The sequence below is a fragment of the Acipenser ruthenus genome, chromosome 7, assembly GCF_902713425.1.
Source record: "Acipenser ruthenus chromosome 7, fAciRut3.2 maternal haplotype, whole genome shotgun sequence".
In the NCBI taxonomy this organism is placed as follows: domain Eukaryota; kingdom Metazoa; phylum Chordata; class Actinopteri; order Acipenseriformes; family Acipenseridae; genus Acipenser; species Acipenser ruthenus.
In genome coordinates, this window is record NC_081195.1 from 47,484,898 (window position 1) to 47,503,983 (window position 19,086).

Sequence of the window (19,086 nt, forward strand, 5' to 3'; positions counted from 1 at the left end):
AAGTGCAGTTCTAACAAAGATCTTCAGCACTATTCTAGTTAGCATTCATAAGGTTGTGGGTTGGTATAATCCCGAAGTCTGCATTGTTCATTTATCCAGCACATTCATCAAAAGTTAAGCATTTTTAATGTTACTTTACTGCATTTGTTTTTCTCAAAAAATAATTAACGCAATACACCATAATGTAATTCCAATACAGCTTGGTTTTATTTACACACATAATTCCTATAACATATCTGTTGGATTCCCAAAGTGAACTGCATAGGATTCATGTAAGATTTCCTTTAAACGATTTAAAAAAAAAAAAAAAAAATTGTAATGATTTCTCAAAATATTTTAATATCTGGACACCTCTCGCTTGGAATTTAAATATAGTTCAGCATAACTACAATATTTTAAAACGGTTTTGTGTTCAAATGTTCTTATGCGTATCCAAATCTCCTAAAGGGTTTTTTCTTCATAGTATGCACTTTCTCTCATTGTGTCATTTTGTTTAGCTGTTCTACCTTTATTTTATGAGCTGTGTAATTTAGTTTTCCCCACATGACCAAGAAAATATTTGCCATCACCTGCTAACTAACTACAGGAAAATGTTCTAACACATAAAAAGCAAGGCACGACACGTTAGGACGTGCACTCATGTGCTTCCCGTATCACTGGTTTTACGCTGTTTAATGAAAGAAGGGGACGAAAGCCTTAAATACCTATAACCCTAAGGCATAATCCAGACCGACAAAATATTAACAAATCCCGATATGTTACCTTACATGGTGGGAAAAACTACAAATACAAAATTAAACAGGAATAACACTTGGTAAATTAAATCATTACAACTCTGGGTGATTCAAAACGGATGATCTAATACGGATGTTGTTTCCATATTCTAGCTCAGTGCCAAACAACTTCCTTGCAAAAAAGTGATTGGAATATTTTACTTCCTGACACAGCACCAATAGACATTTGCCTGTCTTCACGTGCCACCGCCGTAGAGGCGTGATTGCGTAGAATGCGTAGCGGGTGGAACCTTTAGTGTAACCGCATTGTTGTTTGGGAGAGAGGTTGTTCGTTATTAGAAATTGGACACTTCGATTTACGAATGGTCCTTTTTAGTAATAACTGCGTGCCGAAAACAAGTACGACGTTCCAAACTGATACCGTCGTCACGGAAACCATACTGCTTTCTCTAAATAAACAGTTGAAGCCTTTCTCGAGCGGCGCCCGTTGGATCAGATTGTGCGGAATCACAGCCACTCCGCGGGCCACATCGCCATTGCTTTAGCTGCTACCGCTGTCTGCAGAACAAAACATTGACAAGTAAGATTTATTTACTTATTATTTCCAATCAGTTATACAGTACTGCTTTTCTTAATCGAAAAAATCTCGTAAAATAATGAAAGTTGGCCTGTATGTAAATTATAGGGCTTTTGTTTTTTGTACATAGGGTGCTTGTTTTGTTGGACGCCATATTTGCCTTTTCTGGTTTTATTATTGTGAACTGTCCTATCGCTCTAGGCCGCTGGTAGACTCCGATTGTGTGTCTCGATAAAACTGTTGGTTGAAAGAGGATATGCTGCTAGACTTTGTTTCTGCCTGGGTTAGGCACCAACCGTACTCCATATGAAGTCAGGAATACAATAGTTAAACTGTAATGTTGCTATGTCCCATTGATTCAAACAGGCCCGGGAAAGTGTTTGGTGCAGTGACGTCACAGAGCTGGGCAGTATTCCAGGACAACTTATATTTACATGGGAAGTTCCTGGTTTTAAGTCGGTTTAAACGCAGGTTTTGAATGAGTCTTAAACATTGTGTTTGGCGTATTACTTGTACCCTTGATTGTTGAACAATTTGGGGAACTGCTCAAACACACTAAAGTGGTTATGATGTTTTATTCTAAATTTATTATGTTTTTTTTTTTTTTTTTTTTGAGTTGATGTTTATTTTGGAAATTAAGAGTTGGTTGACTTAGAATGTAATTGTCTCCCGTTTGAATCAATATTATTCATTTCAGGTAGAACTGACTACCCTACTAGCTTCCCTCAAACAAGTATGTCAATACTTGTGGCGTTTGTGTTTATTGTCTTTCAGTTCTGGTGTCAAACCATATACATCAGTTGTAATCTAATATTGTGGCTTGTTTTAAGTTTCATTACTATACTAGTAATAATTGTAATTTGAGCCAAAACGACATTGCACTATTATTAGCTGTATTTTCTCGTATTGGTGATTTTAATATGTCAGCAAAATGTAGTATTCCATGATAGAAGCCCATTCCTGTTAAATCTGTCTAGGTTATATGTATTTCACAGTCAGTGTTTTATTAAAGTCCTGGATAGCATTGGCGTTAATTAATATCCGTCACCTTTTGAATGTAAACATCAACCTCTCTCTTCTACTTTAACCTGAAGAGACATCTGTCTTGAAAGCTTGTGATTAGTTATTGTTTAGTTAGTCCAATAAAAGGTAACCCTTTCCTTTTTATCTATTAATATCCATGAGTATATAAATAAAAACTACTGAATTTAAAATCTAATAAACAACTTTATTTAACTTTAGAATTGTAAAATATCGCTTGATAATAAAAAGTAATGAGACTGGTGTTAGCTTTTTGTTAAAGGAAGTAACATGGATGCAGCCAAAAAGTGGGAACAATTATTGGCAATTGTCACATGACATGAGTGATTCTCTTAGAAATAACTACAATATTGCTTACATGTCCCCTGACTTTTTTCTCCCAGGTTATATCCAAAATGAAAAGAAAAGGGCGTCATCATCGAGTGTCTACGACAAGGCGTTCAGCTTCTCCTTGCAATATCAAGAACTCTCCCACACGGGAAACACTGACATATGCCCAGGCACAGCGGATGGTAGACATGGAGATTGATGGTCGTCTACATAGAATCAGTATTTTTGACACTTTAGAGATCGTATCAGAGGATGACCTTACAGCACAAGAGCTAACTGAATGTAACAGCAATAAGGAAAACAGCCAACGGCCAGCTCTGATAAGATCCAAAAGACTTAAAAACAATAATTTAAAAAAGAAAAATGCTGTTCCGCCAAATGCACATGGGGTACCAGTATCATCTAGTACTCTCCCAGAGCCCAAAATTCGTATTGTTGATTACAACCCACCTGTAGCTCCTCGGAGACCGCCGTCATATTACACATTTATTGAGAAATCCTCTGATGAGCTTGATAAAGAGGTAGAGTATGATATGGACGAGGAGGATTATGCATGGCTAGAACTTGTTAATGAAAAACGCAGAAGTGAGGGGCAGAGTGTTGTTTCTCAAAATGTATTTGAGTTCCTCATGGACAGATTTGAAAAAGAATCTTTCTTTGAGAACCAGAACCAAGGAGATCCCCAGTCTCTCATTGATGAAGATGCAGTATGTTGCATATGTATGGATGGTGAATGCCAGAACAGCAATGTCATTTTATTTTGTGACATGTGTAATTTAGCAGTGCATCAAGAGTGTTATGGAGTTCCATACATCCCAGAGGGGCAGTGGCTCTGCCGGCATTGCTTGCAGTCTCCTTCCCAGCCTTTAGACTGCATACTTTGCCCCAACAAGGGTGGTGCATTGAAAAAGACGGATGATGATCGTTGGGGACATGTGGTTTGTGCCCTGTGGGTACCTGAAGTGGGTTTTGCTAACACTGTTTTTATTGAGCCAATTGATGGTGTAAGGAATATTCCTCCAGCAAGGTGGAAGTTGACATGCTACCTCTGTAAACAGAAAGGGGATGGTGCTTGCATTCAGTGTCATAGAGCAAACTGTTACACAGCATTTCATGTGACTTGTGCTCAAAAAGCAGGCCTTTACATGAAAATGGAACCTGTAAAAGAAGTAATAGAGGCTGGAACAACTTTCTCTGTGAAAAAGACTGCCTATTGTGATGCACATACTCCAACGGGCTGTGTAAGGAGACCTCTGACAATTTATGACGAAGCTGAAACAAAAAATGGACTTTGTCAAAAAGGGCAAAAAACAGCTAGGACCAGATTAAAAGGAAGGCATAAAAACAAGAAGAGTAAAAAAAATTTAGCTGAACCACTGGGAGCTGTTCCTACAGTATCTGTACCAAGTATCCCATCTCAAAGGTGAGTTTAAGCATATAAGAATTGTGGGTTACTAACTGTTAATATCTTTTCAATTCTTAGTAATGTGAAAACCAAGTGTTTTTTTCCTAACATGGTGCAACATGGAGGATTGGCAGTAAATGATGGAGTTGTACTTACTCAGACCACCTGCTTACTAAATATAGTAGTATCCCTGAAATAGATTATTAAAAAATAGGCAAAATATGTGTTCATTAAGTACAGTGGTACCCTAGATCCCACAGGTACGCCATGTCTCGTACTTAAGAGATTACTGGCTTTTTTGCTGTTTTGTTAATCTAATGTATCTTCTGAGTTTGAACCAGTTTTCTTACTTTTAGGTTGAACAAAATTCTCAATCAAGTTGCTGTACAGAGAAAGAAACTATTTATAGAACGTATTTTGAATTACTGGACACTGAAAAGGCAGTCAAGAAATGGTGTGCCATTGCTACGGCGTTTACAGTCAAATTTACAGTCACAACGAAATGTACAGCAGGTAAGTAAATTTGGATCAAGATAACTAAAGTAGTCCGTCTCACATTCGTTTATCTGCCATGATCAACCTCTTCAGCAATGTTAATTTATTATTGAACAGAGGAGATTAGTTCGGATATTGTAGATCCTACCAAAGTTTTCGTACACTTATCTGTGATCCGTGCGATGCCATTGCTGGTAGTGTCACTTGAGCTGTTCAGTGTGTTGATCTGTAAATAAATCCTGTTCGCCTGCGGGGCGTATCAACTTCAATCTCCGTCTCGATCTCCTGCCTGTTACTCAGCAGCGAATGCACGCATCGACATGGGAGATGGCTACTTTGTCACAAGCATGAATACCCTGTGTCTTTCTAAACAAGGGATACAGGAGAGCTCCCTAATAAACCGAATCTCAAAAAAATAATTGTATGAATATATTAATTGTTACATCTGTGTGTAATGGTATTTAAAACATGATTCATTCATCCACCTTTTTACATATCCACCCTTTGGTCCCACCGCAATCGGATATGTGACGGATTACAGTATTATGATTATTCTGAATTTGAGTGATTATGTTTCGTTCAAGCCTTCCTTTTCAAGCTCCTGTAAAATATTTTTTCTTTTGTAACTATTAATGTTTTTACCCCATTGTCATCTGGTTTTGCCTTATTATTCCAGCACATAATATACAATATAAACAGTCTGAAGTTACTAATTGTCTTGGTCTTTGTTTTCTGAAGCGGGAAGATAATGAGGAAAGCAGTGCTTTGAAAGAACAATTGAAGTACTGGCACAGGCTTCGCCATGACCTTGAGAGGGCACGCTTATTGGTGGAGTTAATTCGTAAACGAGAGAAATTAAAGAGAGAGGAGGTAAACATTTTTGTTTGTTTTTTCCCTGATTAGAAATTTGCCTGATTTGTGTTTTTTGATCTTTTTTCTGACATACATATATATTGCAAGGAAGTGCCTACTTTAGCATTACATTCTTACACTTCACAGATTCTGTCCTTGCAGATTTTCTCTGGGCCCCACAGGCAGGGGCAAGAAAAGTAACACATTGAAGTCTTGGAAATGTACAATACTACAAGTAATTAAATGTACTGTAATACTGGGATTGGCATGTGGCAATGCATTGATTGTCCTGAGCCATTTCCTGGAATGACACATGTCTGTGAGTGACACCTGCCACAATCAGTCAGGAGTTTGTGGTGTCATGTATTGTTTGGAATTGTATGCATCTACCAGAGCAATCTCATAAGAAATGTTCAAAATGTGATCTATAAATACAGGATTACAGCTCAGATATAAATTAACAGGGCAACAGCTTTAACAGATACGATTAACGCATTTTTCCAGTAAAAGCTCCAAGTTATGGCACATGCCAGTCTCTGCAGTGGTGCATGGAATTAGCTTTGCTTGTGTAAAGCTATTGTTGCATCTGTGTTCAGTGTGATCTTTATGCACAATTATGCCATTCTATGAATTCTGGTCAACCATTTTGTGGCCATTTAAAAATTGCAAAAATGATGATTAATCACTCAAGCAGTGCATAAAACACAAATTGCAAGTTTGTTGCAAGAACTAAATAAAATATATTGACCACAGTGTTTGCTTGTACTGTGCTATACACATCATGAGTTAAAACAAGGAAGCAATATGTACAAAGGTCAGGAATTCATTTATGTATGTGCCAGTTGTTTTATACAAAGGTGGTGTACTGATTGTGTGGCTTGATATTGCTGTTCCTTTTCTTGGACATCTGCTTGCAATTGTATTTTTGAATTTCTTTGGATGCATTATTCTTCTACAGATCAAGGTTCAGCAGGTTGCCATGGAGCTACAGTTGATACCTTTCACTGTTCTTCTGCGGTCAGTGCAAGATCAGCTTGAAGAAAAAGATACTGCCAGGATTTTTGCCCAGCCAGTGAACCTCAAAGAGGTTTGTTTCTGCATCTGTCACTTTTTTATTATTTTGTTCTTATTGACACATAAAATGGTTTCAAAAGAAAACTTTTATTTTTTTGGTAAATGTCTAGGACTAGACCTATTTCTGGGCATTCTATTTCACCCAGAATTTAAATCAATGTGTTCATATTCGTATATTCATTGAAAACCAACAACATTAGCAAATGTAATGGAACACTTGTTTGAAAAAAAATCTAAGTACCAGTAACTCTAATTTATATACGTTAGTCTTTGCCATATTAAGGATTTGTGTTTGTGCATGGTCCACACAGTATTGTGTATGAAATTAAACAAAACAGTACTGTAATATACAAACATCCTTTTGTCTACAATCTAGAATCATGTAGTATAAGCTATGTTCTTAAAATGTTTGTACAAATTATATTGTATATTTAAGTTGTGCAGAATTGTAGCAGGTTTTCAAGATATGCCTACATACAGAAAAGTTTTATATTTTTTTTACCCTGCAGGTTTCTGATTACTTGGACCATATCAAACATCCAATGGATTTTTCTACAATGAGAAAAAGGATAGAAGCTCAAGGATATAAAAACCTGGATGAATTTGAAGAGGATTTCAACCTTATCATTGAAAACTGTATGAAGTATAATGCTAAGGACACAATATTCTACAGAGCAGCTGTTCGATTAAGAGATCAGGGGGGTGCTGTTCTGAGGCAAAGCCATCGTGATGCCAAACGTATTGGATTTGATTATGAAACAGGAATGTACTTGTCCGAACCACCAAAGATTGAACCACCTCTGCCTTTTTCCTGGGAAGATGGTAATTTATTTTTCTATACTGATGTAAAGGAGCTATGCATAGTCCTTGATTGTTCATACAAATTTTGTAATGTTGATATCTTGATGCCTACCAATGTAGAACTACTTTGATTTAATGGGTAGTCTCATTTCCAGTCTCACTTCTACATACTATTTCACTTCATACTCCTGCTTCTTAAAAATGTAGACTTTAATTTGAGCCTCACAATTCTACATAGCCTACATATAGTATATATTATACACTTGAGATAGCTGTATCTAGAGACTTGTCTGTCTAGAGAACTGCTTATTCAATTGAACTTGGTTACAACATTATTTACCAGAAGTTATCAGCAGTCTGTAAGGTAATATTAGGTAGTCCAAAATAAGTTTGTAATCAGGGTCTGTGGCAGCTGTTTTACAAATATACTTGTTTTTTTGCTTTTTTGTCTCCTCAGTGGACAAACTCCTAAATCCAGCAAACAGAGCACACATGTCCTTGGAAGAACAGCTCAAAGAACTACTTGAAAAACTTGACTTGACCTGTGCAATGAAATCAAGTCCATCTCGGAGCAAACGCTTAAAATTATTAAAGAAAGAAATCTGTAATGTCCGATACGAACTTAGCCTGCAGAAAACTGAATCCAAGCAACCAGAGCTGAGCACAACTTGTGCTGAAAAGAGTACACCTTTAGAGCAAAATCTCGAGGAAGATGGTATGTATAAAGTATTTCTCATATACTTGCAGTGGGCCATTTCAAAGTGTATTTCAGTTCTGCTTTTCTCTGTTAAATTTCAGTGTCATTTTAATTGCTGTTTTTCATGGACTTCCTTTTTTCCTGTAAGTAAGGGCTGGTTTCCTGAAGTTTCATATATTACAGAAGTAAGCTCTACTGTGGAAAGGAAGAAATAGTTTCTGTTACTAACAGATATACTTGTGGTAACTGTTTCCAGTGGGTCAAATCCACCGAGTTATATTGTGCAACTAACATAATGTTTGGAATATATGTTATGGCAGTACCAAAGATATATTTTTAGTTTTTTATAATTAATGTATACATTAATACACATGTGAACACAGTTGTGGCCACTCCATTGTGTTTCTCAGGGCTTGCACTGCTCTTATAGATTGAGTAACACTTCTAAATTTACCAGCCGTGTAGATATTTACATTATCAAGTTACGCACGCACACACACACACACACACACACACACACACACGTCGGCTGTACATTTATGACAAAATCTTTTCACACTTAGATCTCTTATTGGCTTGCAGTGATGACTTGATTTCTGACATTACAGGATTACATTTTTTTAATGGGGAAGGTGTCTGCCATTTGTTTCTTGTTCATTGATACTAACCAAGGTGTAAAAAAATAAATAATAATAATAATAATTAATAAATACACTTTGCTGGCTGCTGCATCCTGCCCTCTTACTAGTACAATCAAGTTTTGAGAACAATTTCATTGTTTTTAAATATTTCTCATGTCCAGAGTCATTTTAAATTTGTGGTAACTCTTAAATAAAAAATACTTCCTACAGCCACTGTAGGGAGGCAACAGAAAATGTCGGTTGAGGGGGATTTTTATTTGGACAGAAGCACTTGGAAAAACTAAGGAAATTCAACTCCTTATCTTAACTGTTGCAGTTAAATTTCTTTCCAAAATTCTTTCAAAATAAAATTGGAGCAATATAGCAGCAACAGTAAGAAAACCTAACAAGAAATTAAAAGCAGACAAACAATATTTGTCTACTTGACTTGGTTTCTTAAAACTTTTACCTTGGACTGTTTTTGAGTTTCACATTGTTGACCGGTACTTTTAACTGTTTATAAGTGTCGTTTTTAATAATTTAAACAGCAGCACATCTTAATACCACGTTCCTAAATCAGACCTCTTTGTATTGGGCAATGTAAAGGTTGTCAATAAATCCTCTTCAATTAAGGTTAGTATCCTGGATTTAGATACTTGCAGGGCTGATTTCAAAAGTAGTTTATGATGTTAGAAGCCTATGGTATTGAGTATTTAAAAGTCATTTTGTCGACATTTACGCCTCATGTTGACAGCTCGTTCCCACTTACTGCTTCAATGCAGAGCTGCTGTTGCTCACAAACGTATCATATTGGGTAACGGATGATAATAATCTGATCGATAATTTAACGCAATAAAATAATCTATACAAGAACGTAATTTGATAATCATTGTTCCAACACTACTTTGCTCAACTGCAGACACACCACCTTCTTTCTCGCTTGATGTCAGAGACGACGCATTTAGTCTAAATATAGTACAATTTGAACAGTGCAGTATCTGATCATATCGCAGGCCACAATCAGGCTTCGAGGTCCAGATGTGGCCCGCAGGCCGTCTGTGCCCTAGGGTGTCCTTGATGTAGTGACACACTTGGAGCAACAGTCAAACTTCATTTTATAGTATTAATCTTGTTTTGTGTACAAGCAGTGCCTGAAAATACAATTCAGCTCTATGTTCTCTCCAGTGTTACACAACGGCTGCAGTAGTTTTGCATGATGTCATGAAATCCATCTGATGCGTTTACAAACAGATGCGCAGTAACTCACTTGTTTTCAGATTTTGTAAAATACAGATAAAGAAAAAGACACCAATAGCAGATAATAATGCAGACCAGTTAGAAGCAATTACAGCCCAATCGAGTAATAAAGTTTAAAAACAAAACAACAAAAAAAACCACTAGTCTAAAGGCCTACAACACTGAATGCAACGCTACATGTTTTCTCATAACTCGGCATGTAACTTAGTAAACTATGCCAGTTGATTCTGTAGACAAGGGGTGCTTATCGACTAGAATTGCCCATTTATCCTGGAAAGGTATTTTTGTTTCTCTTTCGGTATTCTGTTTCATATACAGTGATTTTTATGTTTTGTGTATGGGTATATAAATATACAAAAGTGGCCACTGCAATATTTTAAAATGATGAAAAAATGCAGGATTATTATGGTCTAACACAAGGCTGTAGTTACATGTGCTGTTGCCTGAACTCTGACCGTTCCATACCATCTGTAGACAGCTAGTTGTACTCCTTCTGTACAGTTATGTAGCCTTGCTGTTAATAAATAAATATGTTTTAAATAAACTCTCTTTCATTTAAAGTGATTTCTGCCCAGCACCCGGGCTCCATGATAATTTATTGCTTTCGGTTTCGGTCAAGATGCCAGATGTAAGAAAGTGAGGCATGTCTCTCTTATGAAAGAGGCCCGCTAAGGGTTTTTAGTGGCAAATTTCTGTTGTGCCACCTTTTTCTTTTGAATAAAATAGTGGAAGATTCAAATAAAGTGAAATTGTGAAAGTTCATATTTCATGATGTTCATTAAATGTTAAGTCTCCAAAATTGGTTCATATGACTACATCTAATATACTAACTAGAAAACACCAGTGGGATTAATCTTGAGTTGGTGTGGCAGTGTTAAGGTTTGCAGCTGTTTAGGTCATTAAAATGAAAACACCTGCTTGGTAAAGCTTTATTATTAGATTAAAAATAAATACCTACAACTCTGGAACAAGTCTTGATAAGGTTCAATATTTATTGTTGCAACTTTCAGTAATTTGCAAGTATTGTCATTTTGTTTTACAGGAGACAAGTCATTGCCACCAAAACTAGAACCATCTGATTCTTTGCCACCTCCTTTAAATTTGGACAGTAATTCAGAACCACCTACCCTCAAACCAATTGAACCTAACCCTGAGAACAATAAATTGCATAAACGAGTTAAGTTTGAAAATGAAATGCGTGGTATTTCTCCACCAAAGGAAATGTTTAATGGACACACTCAAGAACACTTGCTTAAAGACACCGATGTTAGTGTGGTGGCCACATCTACATTAGCTGAGTCCTCAAGTGATGTCAACAGACGGACATCTGTTCTTTTTCGAAAATCTAAAAGTGCAAGTCCTCAAAAACCTGGGAAAATCAGTGAGGCACAGCCTAGTTCTCCTCAACTAGGGACCAAAACATTTTTGTCTGTGGTTATTCCAAGATTGGAGACTCTTCTTCAGCCAAGAAAGAGGTCCAGAAGTGCATGTGGAGACAGTGAAAGCAATGAAGAGTCCCCCGTGAAACGTTTTGATACAGGTAAAATCAAAACGGTAACAAACAATAATATACTGGATATAGTATCTGCAACATGTTTAAGGGTTTTGACTTCTTTATATGAGGTTTTAAGTCACAACTTACTTCAGAACTATTTTGTCTTTAATTTCACTTACGTTTTTATAAGAATATGATGTTTCTAGATATTGACTTTTTTTCCAGAAACCATTGCCATTTATTAAAATATTTACGAGGTGTTGATCATTTTTGTTGGTGTAATTTTTAGTGTGAGTAAAAAGTTGATTTATGGATTATTTATCTTGCTTATTCCGTGTTGTCAGTCAGGCCTGCAATACAAAAAAAAATAATAATGTATCCCATGTATTTTTAGGACTTGCTAATGGTTTCGGGAATGATGAGTGCAAGGAGCTCACTCCAACCAGAAAACTTGAACCCAGACGCAGATGTGCATCAGAATCCAGTATCTCTTCAAGCAGTAGTCTTTTATGCAGCACAAGGTATTTTCTTTCGTACGTAATATCCAACTGCTAATCATCAATTTTTGTCACATGACCTTTTATCATTCCATATGTCTGCAGTGGTTTAAAAAACTAAAATACTAAATTCATCAATTTTACTGTTTTGCTATCTTCACTTTTTGATGTGCAAAGTGGACTAAATTTGTGTCAGGAAGCTGGTTTCAGTTTCACTGAGGGTGCACAATCTGTGGCAGAACTTGTGTTGTGCGGCTCACAGAATGGGAGTTAGCTCTGACTTATTTTAGCAATAGTGTAACATGTATATAGAAAAAAGAAGGGTGGGGTATTTTTTTCTAAAATGTAATTCTCTGTCAAGATAGAAAATATTTTTCTTTCCGCATTTATCCGCAGGAAACGGATTCCTAGCATCCCTGCTGATAAGTAGAGGAACTCCTATTTTGTTGATGGTTGCCTTCCTTTGAGATGCCACCTCATACATAGACATCATGGGGCAATTGCAACTTTCCACTTAAACCATTATTACCCCTTCATGGGGATGAACATCCCCGACGATGGGGATTTAGTGGAGGCTGCCCTAAGTACGAACATACGTCCATACGTATGTATATCACACATTTTTACATATAACTTGAGAACTGGTCATCTGATTCTGATGAAACTTGGTTTGAGCAGAAATCTAGGTCTTGGATATTTTTGCTTTAGTTCTGGCCCTGAATGGTTTGTCTAATCAAGGCAAAATCTTCAGAATTGTTTGCCAAATTATTGATAATTTCCAAGGGTAGTTTTTCCAAATACATTGAATATAGGTCACTTCATAGTACTGACACCTGATTAGTTGAGTAATTGATGGTTATGCTCTGGTATTGTTGGTGGGGGAGGGGGAGGAGAATGATTTCAGCTGGGAATTATATATATATATATATATAGTGCCGTGAAAACGTATTTGCCCCCTGTCTGATTTACTGCATTTTTTTGACACTGAATGTTATCAGATCTTCAACCAAAACCTAATGTTAGATAAAAGGGACCCTGAGTGAACAAATAACACAAAAATGTGATACATATTTCAAGAAAGTTATGCAACACCCAATGCCCCCGTGTGAAAAAGTAATCGCCCCCTTAGACTCAATAACTGGTTACGCCACCTTTAGCAGCAATAACTGCAACCAAAAGCTTCCTGTAGTTATTGATTAGTCTCTCACAGCGCTGTGGAGGAATTTGGGCTCACTCCTCCACGCAGAACTGCTTCAACTCGGTGACATTTGTGGGTTTTCGAGCATGAACTGCTTGTTTCAGGTCCTGCCACAACATCTCAATGGGGTTTAGGTCTGGACTTTGACTAGGCCATTCCAAAACTTTAAATTTCTTGTTCTTCAACCATTCTGATGTAGACTTGCTTGTGTGTTTCGGATCATTGTCTTGCTGCATGACCCAGCTGCGGTTCAGCTTCAGCTCACGGACGGATGGCCTGACATTCTCCTGTAGAATTCTCTGATACAGAGCAGAGTTCTTGGTTCCTTCAATGATGGCAAGGTGTCCAGGTCCTGATGCAGCAAAGCATCCCCAAACCATGACACTACCACCACCATCCAAACCATGACACTACCACCACCATGCTTGACAGTTGGTATGAGGTTCTTGCTGTGGAATGCAGTGTTTGGTTTTCGCCAGACATAACGGGGCCCATGTCGGCCAAAAAGTTCCACTTTTGACTCATCTGTCCATAGAACATTGTTCCAGAACTCTTGAGGATAATCCAGGTGCTTTTTGGCAAACTTGAGACGAGCATTCATGTTCTTCTTAGTGAGCAATGGTTTCCGCCTTGCTACTCTGCCATAAATCCCATTTTTGCCCAGTGTCTTTCTGATGGTGGAGTCATGAACACTGACTTTAGCCGAGGCGAGAGAGGCCTGCAGATCCCTGGATGTTGTTCTAGGGTTCTTTGTGACTTTCTGGACGATTTTATGCCTTGCTCTTGGAGAGATTTTGGCAAGACGGCCACTCCTGGAAAGATTCACTACTGTCCCAAACTTTCTCCATTTGGATAATATGGCTGTGACTGTGGTTCGGTGGGGCCCCAGAGCCTTAGAAATGGCTTTGTAATCCTTTCCAGACTGATAGGCATCAACACTTTTTTTTTCCGGAGGTCTTCAGGAATTTCTTTTGTTCGTGGCATGATGTGCCTCTAGAACCTGTGTGCTGACAACTTCATTCTGATGGTAAGATTTATATTGGGCAGGGCTGGCCGAAATCAGGCCTGGTTGTTAACCAAAGTACTCAAACAGGTGACCCTAATTATCCCTTTAATTGGGCTGAGTTAACTAGGGGGGAGGGGGGGTGCAATAACTTTTTCACACTTGAAGATTGCATGTTTGATTACCTTGCACACCAAACAAATGAAAGAAGCACCAAACTTTGGTGTCATTTTTTCTCTGACTCCCTCTATATACTACTACAACCCACAAAAAAATCTGACCAAATACAATGAGAAATGTGCAAAAATGCAGAAAATCAGACGGGGCAAATACTTTTTCACGGCACTGTGTGTGTGTGTGTGTATATATATGTGTGTATATGTAAAATATATATATACACTGCTGTGTAAAAGTCTTAGACATGTTGCATTTTTCTACTTCGATGCATTATGAGCATCAACAATTCTCAAAGCCTCCACTAGTGTTTTCTACTATTATAACAACCTTGACTTGCATAAAGAAGGAAAAACCATTGAGTGAAATAGCTCGCATCACTTGATTTTTAAGGTGTGGTATCCGAACATGAAAATCCCGTGTTCGTCCCAGCACTAATTTAAATAAAACGTAACCTCAGAAAATTGACTTTTTTCAGGTTTGCTTGGAAACTGACGATCCACAGCCTCCCCTTATACACGTTTACCGTGTCTTTTTGCACAATACTTTGGCAGTTTTTGCTTTTCCCAGTTATGCTATGCATTTACCATGGTTTGCCAAGTTTATTAATAATATGCTTTACCATTCCTTGCTGTTCTTTACATTGCTTACCTATGCTTTGCCATGCTGTCACTGAGGCTTTATTACACTGCTGTGCTTTTACTATGGGAAACTTTTAGAATGGCCAGTGTGTTGTGTGCAGAAGTGTGATCTTTTACATATTACATATTACCGTTTGTCAAGTTTGCCCTTAACCAAGGGAGGGTCCGCTATCAAGTTTGAGAGCCTGTGTTCTAAATGTAACTGTTATCCAGTGTTGCAAACTTTGAGCCAAATTTGGCTATTATTAATTACCACATTCAAGTTTGACTTAGACTAGATACACATCATTGCTTCCATCTATAAAACAATGGTTAACATATTTTGCAGTATAATTACAATTTGGAAGTGACCTTTTAATTGTTATAAATATTTGTATTAGTCCAGTAGATGCATGGGATATTATATTACTCCAGTTGTACACCGACGGAAAACATTGAGTATTCTATTTAACAAAAAAAGTGTTGACATGTATAATGTCGAACAGTATTTTTGGATTCAATGCTACAGAGTGCATAGTGTTAAGTTATTATTTAGTAAATTTGTTGTAATATACGGCTGCATTCAAATCCATTGCTAAGCAGATGTAGAGCTTGATTTTAAGGCACATAATTCCCTGTATTTCGTACTCCCATAAATAGTCATGGCATATCCTGCGTCTTTATTTATTGAAAAAACACAGTCACATTTAAACATTGCTGATTTATTTTAACATAATATGTGGGTAAGAATTAACCAGTGTGTCAAACTGGGGACTAAAAATAAAATAACTTAATTTTAATGCAATCTTTTTTTTTTTTTTCCCTCAAGTTTGAGCCTTCCGAAATGTGGGAAAGGAAAACCGGCACTGGTACGAAGAAACACCGTTGATGACAAAAATGAGTTAATAGCTTGCATTGAAACTGGAAACTTTGCTAAAGCAGCAAGAATTGCAGCAGGTATTTATTATTATATAAAAAAAGTGTCACTTTGCAGTTTTAATGTGCATTAATTCAGTTATTTTATCTGAAGTTCTTTAAATGACAAATTCAAAGCAACATCACAACAAAGGTCTGTCCTGCAGAAATGCTAGCCTTCATCATGCATTCATGTTCAATTGCAGGACTGCAGTTACAAGCCATTGTAAGTTTCATTTCTCTGTCACTCACCATTCTAAACTGGGCTTTACTTCACTGCAATTAGCTGTTTTGATGCAGTGAGGCAAAGCCTTCACGCACACAACGAAAATGTATATTAACATATGGGCCAAATCATAGATATACAAAGTATAGGTCCTTCTCCTGTAAATACACCCATTGAGTCACATCTGTCTTCTAAAACAATGTTTCATTTATTATTGTATGTGTTTAAGTGTGTCGTGGAAGAATTTTTTAATGTATTGCAGTGAACTCATCATAACTTGATTGTCGTTCTTCCTGCTCTCCTAGAAGTTGGCAACAACAATATATGGATGCCTGCTAATTCTGCAACTGTTGTCCTGGAACCTCTGAAACTAGTTTGGGCAAAGTGTAGTGGCTATCCCTCCTATCCTGCACTGGTAAGTTAAACCAAAGGAAAATGTTGTAATTATATGTTTTGGCCTTGTCAATCCCCGTTATTGGTTAATCAGTTTAAATGCTAGATAGTCATGATTGGAAGGGGCTAGTTATCACTCTTGCAGGTCTCACCTTATGTGCATCCTTGGTGCTTCATTTATACTGGCATAAGTGCAACCCTTGTATTGCCAAAATAATAAATTATTGTTTTAGTTGGGGACTAAATATGCTAAATATGTGTTTTTTTTTTTTTTTACTACAATGTGCTATTTATTTTACTTATTTATTTCTTTTCTCTTTTTTTTAGATAATAGATCCAAAAATGCCTCGGCTTGGTTGTCACCATAATGGTGTGTCCATACCAATACCTCCACTGGATGTTTTAAAAGTAGGAGAACAAATGCACTTCAAGTCTGGAGAGAAACTTTTCCTTGTTCTTTTCTTTGACAACAAGAGAAGCTGGTAAGTGCATACTGTTAAACATTTTAAGAATTTGAAGCTCAATAGATTCTGTAACTTTGTATCAATTATTCTATCTATCTCTATCTATCTATCTCCATCTATCTTATAGTTTTGAGTAATTAATTATTAATGAAAGTAATTACATGTTTAATTATGTTTTTGTTTTACCAGGCAGTGGCTTCCTAAATCAAAAATGGTTCCTCTTGGAATTGAGAAAACTATCGACAAGTTAAAAATGATGGAGGGTCGAACCTCCAGCATTCGCAAAGCTGTACAGACTGCCTTTGATCGAGCAATGAATCACCTAAGTCGGGTACAGGGGGAACCAGTTAGTGATTTTAGTGATGTTGATTAAATCGGTGCTAACTTGACATCTTGCCTCATTTGGACTTCTGCTATATTTGGCTGATTACTGTTTCTTAATGAATGTGCTGGAGATCTACTTCTCAATTATTGTACTTAGTAACTGCATTCAGCTAAGAGCAATACGCTAAAATATTCACTCCCATTCTTAATTATGACCTTTTCCATCCCTCACTGTAGTTGAAAGAACTTTTTTCTCTAATATGAAAATGTAAATGTGTATATTGTCTGAAGCTTTAATTTATTCCATAGACACGGTTCGTTCTTTTTATTATTGGGTACAGTGGATTAACTGCAGTTTTTATATATATTTATAAATACAAGAAATGTACCATATCACCATGTGGGCTTTCCTGGTGCTAAATGCATTGTAAAATCCTACAAACAAATCAAAGACCGAAATAGGGCTATAACATACTGTTAAAGTATGATTTCAGTAACTGCTGTTTGTTTTTATATCTTGTTTGAATTACATAAGTTATTGTCTGTTTACTTAAGCTTCTCCAAGTGGCATTAACTAGTTTTTTATTTTTTTTTTATAAATATTAGTGATATTATATTTTAGAATTTTAGTATTCTCAGTTATGTATATATTTGTATAGTTTAAATGCTTCATGGGAAAGCTTGAGTATATGTAAAAACCTGAAGTGTATCATTTTCATTACACCAAATATTTGCTGCCCAGATTACCTGTTACTTTTTTTTGGTTCATTTTTTAATAATTTTTACATGGTATATGATTTCTCTGTAAAGTTTTTTTTAATCAAATGTATGTGTGTTGTATGGGACCTGTATTTTACATTTTAGGATGATGTGCCTCGTTTTGTTTTTATTTATTGTAAAATTATATAAATTTCTTTATAAACTGAGAATTTTGAGAGTTGTACATTTTTATTGGCACACTAAAATCTAGATTAGATGACACATTCTACAAATTGTTGGGGATATTGAGTATAAAGTACTTAGTTTGTGCATAATCAGATTTTGATATCTTGTCATTTTGACAATTGAGATGTTGAGTTTGTGATATTTGTTAATTTAGTCGGCAAGCTGGGTAGCATTAGATGTTGGAGTACATTTTTGTATGGTATGTGTTATGTGCATAGAATTAGTACCTTCTTTTTGTATTATTATTTTGAGTGGGGAGAAACAGCATTACGGGTGGGATAAAAAAAAAAAGCTTGGTGGGTTTCCAGTACTGCATTTGTATTACTTTTTTTTTTTTTTTTACATTGAAAATAAAAACCTGGTTTTGATTCATGGCGAGCAAGCTCTTTTTTACAACCAGTTTGACCCAGGCTACAACTGTCATCCAGAAACAATCTTCCCTATATGAATGACAATATATGTGACATTTAAAGAAGGCACGTGCCCTAGGGCCTAGACCACTCTTAAAGGTATGAGAATTAGCTATATGCTGAAGGATAGCCTATATATTTGGTAAAAGTAAAACATAAATAAATAAATACATTAATAAATATTGAAAAATTAATACACAATTGATATTTTTCACTATCGGATATAAACACTGCCATTTACTACTGTATGAAACAAATAAATACTCAACAGTTCTTGTTCAATTGTATGTTAGTGAAGATTTTTGTACGTAAAGGTTGTCATGCTTTAATATTTTTACTTACAAATTAAAAAAATATATATATTGTAATGACCTGGACAACTGCTTTGTTGCAGGACTTGTTGTCTGGTCTGGCTTTTTTATGTGTGTGACAGAAACACAGTGAGTTTTGGTTGTAAATCTCCCTTCTGACCTGTGAGGGCGCTAAACAGCAAAAGTAGAGTTCTTTGGACGGGCTTGCCTGACAGTTCTTTCCCCGGG

The 19,086-nt window shown here is 36.5% G+C and overlaps 1 protein-coding gene across 3 annotated transcripts; it reads left to right on the top strand.

The window, feature by feature from the left end:
- The first annotated feature begins 903 nt into the window (after positions 1–903).
- brd1a (bromodomain containing 1a) lies at positions 904–18,507 on the top strand. 3 transcript variants are annotated; one of them, XM_034026567.3, is made up of 13 exons: positions 919–1,314; positions 2,736–4,105; positions 4,444–4,600; positions 5,321–5,452; positions 6,393–6,521; positions 7,018–7,330; positions 7,767–8,024; positions 10,926–11,423; positions 11,773–11,899; positions 15,700–15,827; positions 16,317–16,426; positions 16,732–16,886; positions 17,058–18,507. In XM_034026567.3, the coding sequence occupies exons 2-13, from the start codon at positions 2,748–2,750 to the stop codon at positions 17,239–17,241; spliced, it is 3,549 nt and encodes a 1,182-aa protein (XP_033882458.2). In that variant the 5' UTR covers positions 919–1,314; positions 2,736–2,747; the 3' UTR covers positions 17,242–18,507. The 3 variants fall into 3 exon arrangements, 1 of the variants encoding a protein (XP_033882458.2); XR_004546451.3 differs by lacking the exons at positions 16,317–16,426; positions 16,732–16,886; positions 17,058–18,507 and adding an exon at positions 12,272–12,479 and having other exon boundaries at positions 904–1,314; XR_009329173.1 differs by lacking the exons at positions 16,317–16,426; positions 16,732–16,886; positions 17,058–18,507 and adding an exon at positions 12,272–12,459 and having other exon boundaries at positions 904–1,314; positions 15,700–15,810.
- Positions 18,508–19,086: the final 579 nt, after the last annotated feature.

What these genes read in the sequence shown, in the direction of transcription:
- brd1a (XM_034026567.3), top strand. Translation starts at nt 2,748, where the DNA reads ATGAAAAGAAAAGGGCGTCATCATCGAGTGTCTACGACAAGGCGTTCA. An exon ending in CACAACGAAATGTACAGCAG is followed by an intron (nt 4,601 to 5,320) that starts GTAAGTAAATTT and finishes TGTTTTCTGAAG; the next exon opens with CGGGAAGATAATGAGGAAAG. An exon ending in ATCCCTCCTATCCTGCACTG is followed by an intron (nt 16,427 to 16,731) that starts GTAAGTTAAACC and finishes TCTTTTTTTTAG; the next exon opens with ATAATAGATCCAAAAATGCC.